The sequence below is a fragment of the Gobius niger genome (genome assembly GCF_951799975.1).
Source record: "Gobius niger genome assembly, chromosome: 10".
Taxonomy (NCBI): Eukaryota; Metazoa; Chordata; class Actinopteri; order Gobiiformes; family Gobiidae; genus Gobius; species Gobius niger.
The window spans coordinates 6,989,501-6,997,551 of NC_136861.1; the positions used below are offsets into that span (position 1 = coordinate 6,989,501).

The 8,051-nt window shown below is 41.2% G+C and overlaps 1 protein-coding gene across 2 annotated transcripts in view; it reads left to right on the forward strand.

The window, feature by feature from the left end:
* The window catches only part of gas7a (growth arrest-specific 7a), a 37,309-nt gene extending 33,449 nt beyond the window's left edge, over positions 1-3,860 (forward strand). The window contains exons 8-11 of one of the 2 annotated variants that reach the window (XM_079564561.1): positions 120-240; positions 1,377-1,456; positions 1,540-1,667; positions 1,761-1,800. In XM_079564561.1, the coding sequence (XP_079420687.1) occupies positions 120-240; positions 1,377-1,456; positions 1,540-1,667; positions 1,761-1,785 (354 nt within the window). In that variant the 3' untranslated portion in view covers positions 1,786-1,800. Of the gene's footprint in view, positions 1-119; positions 241-1,376; positions 1,457-1,539; positions 1,668-1,760; positions 1,801-3,592 lie in introns of those variants that run through there. The other variant, XM_079564560.1, reaches the window with a different exon arrangement.
* The last annotated feature ends 4,191 nt before the right edge of the window (positions 3,861-8,051 follow it).

Sequence of the window (8,051 nt, forward strand, 5' to 3'; positions counted from 1 at the left end):
TGAACTTAGAAATGTAGTTCTCAATGCAAATACTAATCAAGTGAAGTACAGATCCTCTGTGCTCCTGGCTTTACTCCATAAAAGCTTGACCTAATGTCCGTTTGTTTCCTGGTGTTTAGGCGCGTAAAGCTCTGGCCGACCGTCAGAAAGACCTGGAAGTGAAGACGCATCAGCTGGATGTCAAAGCCCACAAACACGAAGAAGACATCAAGAAGGCGCGCAGGAAATCCACTCAGGCAGGTACGGATCAGGCAGATACAGAGGTTTATATTTCATATTTTTAAATCTAATCTCCTTCTAAATCGCCATATTATAAAATGTTTTACAATATGCACCAGTCAGTATGTGGATGAATTTCAGAGCATGTTTATATAGAAAAGTCTTCCAGATGAAATAGTACAGTGGTGTCAGAGAAAGAGCTGACGTGAAAGAGTGGAGTGAGGCCGCCCTCTGCTGGAGAATAGTGGTGTTACAGGAGTCTCTTGAGTTCACTTTTACTAAGTGAAGTACAGCTTCAGTTGCTCTCTCTTTCTTTTTTTACAGATTTTTTTACATTACATCACACATTACATTTTTACATTTACATCAGGGTTTCCATGGGGCATTCAAAGCATTCTCATTCTATTATATGTGCCAAAATGAATGTCTTGACTGTCATTACAAGCATTAAATTGACTTCAACTAGCATTTTGTTTACATTTTTACTGCATGAATTTATATATATATATATATATATATATATATATATATATATATATATATATATATATATATATATATATAAAACAAATTCAACAGCAGTTTTAGCTGAAATTGTTCTCAGTTTTTGCTCAAAAGTTAAACTTTGCTTTTGAATATTGGCATTTCCCTTCCATCCTCATTTGATTGTACGATTGCAAAACTGAAGAAATGCCACTTGCACTGATTTTTTGGGGGTTTGTGGCTTTAAAAAATAAAGTAATCGGCAATGTATTCCGGTTACAAGTTGACAATATATCATCTACAAGAGTCTACAGTTTGGAGGATACGCAAATTTACACATATGTGGAAAAAGCAAAAGGGAAAAAAGTGAGGGTAAAAACTTTGAAAATGGTGGAGAAATGGGGAAGATATTTAGAAAAAATTGTGTTTTGTTGTTTTGAATGACAAATCAATTTACTGTATAATTCGAGCAGCACATTTTTGCATATTTCTGATCACTTCGTCATTGTCTTTGAGAAACTCCCCAAAAGTATTGAGATATTTAATTTTGTCGACCAGAGATTTTCCTGAAACAAATCTATTTACAAAGAAAGTTAAAACATTTTTAATGAAACGATTGCGACATCGTTGTGTTAAAACAATGACCGAAGGTTCTCCTCTGTGTTTGTGTGCAGGAGACGACCTGATGCGCTCCCTGGACTTCTACAACCAAACCCAGTGCAAATGGTTCGAGGAGATGGTCACGTCCAGCATGGTAAACTCTGGAACGCTGGTGTTTCTCTTCGTCCCATGAGAATAATGCTGCTAAACTGCTGCCTGTGTGTTTTGTGTGCTCAGGAGCTGGAGAAGATGGAGGTGGAGAGGATCGAGTTCATTCAGACCCACCTCAGACAGTACACCACTCTGAGACACGAGACCGACATGTTCAACCAGAGCGTACGTAGTGAGGGGGGAGGGCTGGGAGCGTGTACCGCAATATGAGCTCTTGTTGAAACTTGACTTGATTCTGTTTTTTTATTCTATTTTTACCATTCAATTTAAATTACTTTATATTGCAGTTCCTTATACACGTGTTTCCAATGACATCACGCATAGTTCCGGCGGCCATTTTGAATACCTAAGTAGCATTATGCAGTACTACAACATGTAACAATATCTCTACTCAGGATGAAAATGAAAGACAACTGATTGACAATGCTCAAAAACACAAGTTAAAATATGGCCCCAGAGACGCACGTTTATGTGATATAAACAGAAAATCTGTCGAGCTACAGCATGATTTACTAAAGATCTGCTTCACTCTGAAGACTAAAATAGGACATCAAAGAGAAAACAGAAAAACTTTTCTCTGTGATTTTTACAGTTTGTCAACAGAGTCTCAGTCTGAGTCAGTGTTTAAGATGCTCAAGACGTTAGCATGCTACCGGTTAGCAACTGTCAATCAACTGCCGATGGCTTCAACACGATAAACACATGTGTGGCTCAAATCTATGAACACTGAGGAAATACTACAGTAACAGCTCAGCTCTGACCTCTGTCACATGTTGTATCCAAGGTTAGATGTTTTTGGTTTAGGGCTTTATCTTGGAAAGGTTAGAGCTGAGCTGTTGAAGCTAAATGCTAACTGGTAGCATGCTAACATCTTACACACCGACTCACTGGTTTCTTCACATAAACGTGCATCTCTGGGGCCGTGTTTTTACTGTTATCTTCTGATTACGAGTACATAAAAATGCCACTGTCAATCAGATGTCGATCCATTATAGCCTGAGTAGAGATATCGTTACATGTTGTAGTACTGCATACTTCTACTTCGGTATTCAAAATGGCCGTCATGACAACAAATGTCACATGACTGAAAGGCATCCTGGATCTGAGTGACTAATTTCACGAAATATGTCCATGGGCCAAGATTTTTTTACACTCAAATTAATAAAAAAACAAAAACAACTTTATTTCAGCACTGGAAAAAGGACTCTAAGATAAGATAAAAATGCTAATGCCAAAGGAACAAGCAGAAATCCCACTTGAAATCAGACAGATTCACTTTTATTTTCATTTAAATACATGTATTTTCTATTTGAAGTTTTACCAAATAATCTGAAATCAAGAAAAATGTGCTTGTTCCACTGGCAATAAGAGATTTGATCTAAGACAAGATCAAACCTGCTCAAACTCTAGATTTGAAGTCTTCATACATTCAGTACATTTATGCCATTTCTACCTGAAGATGTTTTATCCCCCCAAATTTCCCTCATTTTTAGATTACTTCTTGCAATTGCTTTTTCACAACTGCATCACTGGCTGCCGTTGTGAGGATATTGATTAACCTCTTCATGAAACCCGACATGAACCGGGTACATTTTCTCCAGTTTGGCTTTACCCAAATCTAAAAGCTTCTTGAAGAAAACAAGGCGACAAAAAAGTGTGAGGGAAAAGATCTCTTTGGATCAGTTTTGCAGATCTTAGCTTTCAAATGTCAAATGAAGCGCTACACTGGTCTGCAAGTCCAGTCTTGAAGCTTTTAGATTTAGGTAAGGTACTGGAGAAAATACACTCAGGTAAAGAAGGGGTTAAGAGTATTTTTGCTCAATTCCACGTGATGCTTCCATTTATTTATTTATATTCTCGTCTTTATTTGGGATTAAGGCTTGGCGCTGCAGGTGAATGTGATTGTGTGGGGGGAATGTACATGTAGTGTGGAAAATGTGTTGTCTTTAAGTGAAGATGTCGTCAAAATGTGAGAAAATAGGCTATGAATATCCCATTTCCCATATAGTAAATCTCTGGAGAAACAGTGCATTAATGAAACACCTCGCTGTAAAAGTAAAAGGTGAAAGTTTCCATGTTAAGTGAACCATGTGAACCCCCCCCCCCTCTCTCCTCTCAGACTGTGGAGCCTGTGGACCAGCTGCTGCAGAGCGTGGACCCGGCCAAGGACAGGGAGCTGTGGGTGAGAGAGAACAACACGGGGGACGTGCGGCCGGTCGACCTGGACATTTAACCCCCCCCCCCCCCTTAACCCCCCACCCCACCCCCCCAAACCGCTAACCTCATCCCCCATCAGAGAGAGAGAGAGAGAGAGAGAAGGACCAGCCCGCTGCTGCCCCCTGCAGGACTGTCCCGGCAGCACCAGCATGTTCCTCGCACCCGCGCTTCATGGAAAATCAATCCTTCCTGCAGGAGTTTAAAGGAGCTTTTTCAGTGTAAAAATAAGCTAATTACGATAAGATATTGATTTAGTTCAAAGTGCTCATTGTGAACATGAGTTTTAACATTTCAGAGATATGAGCATTTATTTCAGAGATATGAGCATTTCATGAGATATGTGCATTTGAGAACACATTTGTAGAGATTTAGCGTGAAGCAGGTTTTATGGAAACAAAGGGATTCATCTCAAAGTGGAGGACTTTTCATTACAAACTTTACTGGCCCATATTTGCAAACGGCTCTCATTCTAATTAAGGTTTGGTTGCAATCACTCTTCCAGCTTTATGATGATTGGATCTTTTACCTTTTAGAGATAATATTGAAGTCAAATCAAAGCCAAACCGAATAACAAGCATGTGCTGTATAATGGATAATATCACTACCGTTCAAAAGCTTGGGGTCACTTAAAATGTCCTTATTTTTTTTTAAGAAAAGCGCTGTTTTTTAATGAGGATAACATTAAATGAATCATAAATACAGTGTAGACATTGTTCTACCTACATAGGTGTGCAGAGGCGCTCCAGTGTTCTAATGGTACATTGTGTTAGAGCACATGTGTCAAGGTCAAGGCCTAATGTGGCCCTTTGAGGAGCATGGACTCCTGAGCATGTAAAAAGAAAAGTTAGTGTCTATCCCATTCCTGTGTGGAGTTATGGATTTTTAAAGAAATAACCAGTTTGCTCACTCCAGCCACTAGGGGGCAGCTTTAATTAAAAAAAGGAACAAAATCCACACGTGTCCAGCAGGGGGAACTGATATAATAAGAGATCAGCATGTAAACAGCATATTATAGCCACGTGGTAAATGGGCAGTCTGCCCAGGGCGGCTGTGGCTACGTAGCTTGCTGCCATCGAGTGTGGAGTGAATGAAGAATGACTTCATGAAGCACTTTGAGAAACATGTGACACAGGCGGATGAAGCACAATAAGTGTAAGCCTACGAGGCCACAGTCCTCTACAATATATGCGGCCCCCGACCCGCTGTGGGGGCTGAATTTCGGCCCACAGCCCAAACTACTTCGACGCCCCTGTGTTAGAGGGTGATTGATGATTAGAAAACCCTTGTGTAATTATGCTGCACTGCGGAAAAGTTTAGAGAAGCTACAGAACTGGCCTGGGTGACTCCAAACTTTGGACCGGTCGTGTATATTGTGTATATTACGAAATAACTGCGTTCTATTGAATCTATTGGGTGAAATGTTCCGCACTGAGGCTTTAAAACAGGCAGATATTATGAACTTGTTTTCTTTAGCTCCTGCAGGTGTTGTTTTTGCAGCGTTTTGCCGCCGTACAATGACGACCGCCGTCCTCTCTCTTTCAGTTAGCGGCAGATTTTTATTTTGTTTACGGAGCGGGCGTTGGGTATTTTTGATAGTCGGTGGTTCCTGCATGTCCTCACCTCTGCTTTACCCGCGCGCCCCGGCGCTTTGTGGAGTCATGGAGTAGTTAAAAAATATATTAGATCTACTCTGCAAAAGAAGGAAAATCTACACGAGTCTGGAATCGAGACCATGAATCTTATGTTTAGTTATTTATCAGGGGAATAAGAAGAAAAGAGTTGTCACAGCTCAGTAATGTAGTGCAAAGGAGAACGCCTACATTTAAGCATTTTATCTCCTGTAGATATGGATCTTTTTCCAGAGTAAACCCTCGTCCAGTCCGAGCCCGGTCAGTCCCTGAAGGCCGACGCACACGAGATAGGCTGTCGTTTTACTTTTTACACTCCTGCAGTGACCGTTCTTTGGTCTGTGACAGGCAGGGGGCGCTGTAGAGGCTCAGCAGAAGCAGAAACACAGCGTCTGAACTAATGCTTCAGAGGCTGCTGTTAGTGATGGGCAAAAGGAAGTAGGCTTTGAAGCGTGTTTCGAGCTACAGGGGGCGGGGCCAAATGAAGCTTTGTGTTTCATGAACCAGGAGATCATGTGACTGAAGCCTAAAACTTTGAAACTATGGTCTCAAAACCTCCAAACCCTAACCCATAAAACATACTATATTTTAACTTGGGCAATGGAAAAAAAAAACTTACCTTAAAAATTGTAATATTCAAATAATCAAGAGGTGGCAGAATAGAGCCACATTGGTTCATGGGGCTTCATTTTGCCCATCACGAGCTGCAGGTAAACTCCTGTCTGTAGAGGGTATGCAGATAGCGTTCCATTATGACAAGAGAAAAGCAACAGAGCAGTGTCTTTATATGTGTTTTTTGATTTGACACGATGTACAGATCACTCAAGGTCCTACTCAGAATGAAAAGATCACATTTGCGTACTGTCTGTATGACCTGCCGTGTGTGCTGGCCTTAATACTTTCTTTTCTAACGTGTTTCCATTTGTTGCCTGTCCAGCCTAGTCATTCAAGACATGCTCACTTTTCCAGAAGATTAGACTCCAGGACTTCATCCTTTCACTCCAAGTTCCGACGACTGACCAGTCGGCGAAACGCATTAACAAAAAACAAACATCGCGGCGCCATGTTTGTTCTGGTCGATGCTGCTTATGCCCCTCCTTTCTTTGACTGGTCATTCCACCTGTCAATCTTCCATCTACTTGAAATCACACTCGACGGCAGAGCTCCCAGGTCTCGGAGGGAGGGTCTGTCCGGCCGACCAGGGACGGGAGCCCAGACTGGAGTCCAGAGAAAGACCTCTCAGTGCCTACCGCTCCGTCCTGAATGTCGTGGACAGCCGCGTGGACTTTTGGACATGTTTCTGTGGGGCCTGTACAGTGCTGTTCCTTATTTTTGGTAAATGTAAAACAGAGTAACTTTATGGAGGTGTAAAAAAGAAAAAAAAAGAAAAGAAAAATGTCACCAAAAATGTTTTCACGATGAGAGAATATTGTGTTACGGTGTAGACAGGGCTGCTCCCAACAAGGAAAAAGAAATGCAGCAACAGGACAAATACAAATGAATGAGGTGCTATGAACAGTTCATTGGATGGATAAAGACTTTTGATATTTGTGTCTTTCTCGCTGTGTTTATGACTAAGATTTAGATTATACACATACAGGGAACTAGCCTCACTCACTGCTGACTTACTCCATGAAGGCTAGACTCCAAACTGTCTGGTACTGCTTCGTAGAGCTTTGATTTAAAGGACAGAACTAACAGGCGCAGAATCAACCAGTCGAAATGTAAGCGTGACCTGTTCATTTGTTTCAGTGCGAGTGGACACAGTTGTTGATCACTTGCCAATCCAGGGTCATGACAAAAAATACACAACTCTTATACTCTTGAAGTAACTCTCTTTCAAAAACAGAAGCATGTCGTGATCTGGTTTTTGATTGACTAATTCAATCGTTGCATCTCAATGGTTCAAGTTTGCTCTTTTTGTAAGGCAGGCTTTGTCTACAACCAGGGAACCACTCCGGGAGTACATTGGGGTACTTGAAAAGTGGAAACTGAACATTATTTTGAAGGGAAAAGCTACACTTTTTGCTGCAAAATGTATAGATAGTATTGTTTGTTGGTTTATTTTGAAGGCAACATAGTCTTTTTTACTCACAAATAGTCCTTTTCAGTGACACATAGTACCACTAAGGGGACAAGGGTTCTCAAGAAAAAACGTGGTTGGGAAGTTCTGCTTTACTGGTTTCAACTACTATATGTTAGAAAATTAACAATGGTGTTCGAGAGGATAGATGAAGAACAGGCAGCAGTCTGGATGTCTTATACAGGAGCAGTTTATTTACCATCGGTGCGGGACTCGGAGACATGAACTCGAGACATTATGCTCGTCCTACCATTCAAGTCTGTCTATGCTTCCACAGAAGAGGGATGAATACCCTCTCAGAGCGTCAGACTGATATGCAAGAGTCTGAGCACCACAGTCAAGGCTATGACAGAGATAGTGCGACTGTACAGCTTGACCCAATATGATAAATAGCGATTGAATGTTTTCCTCTAACACTATACTTCTGATAGCCTTCGCCAGAAGCGCCAAGAGTTGGTGAAGTGACATGTCTTAGACTGCTTTCTTGGATTTGTCAGTCAACAGAGAGAGCTTGTGCCCTTTACTGACTAATGCCTATAAGGTGTTTACTCCATCGTCCCGCTTCATAGATGTTGATGCACATTTCCTGATCTAGATGGCTTCTCTGATCCAGCTGCAGTACTTGTTACTTGATAATGACATAGTCCCAG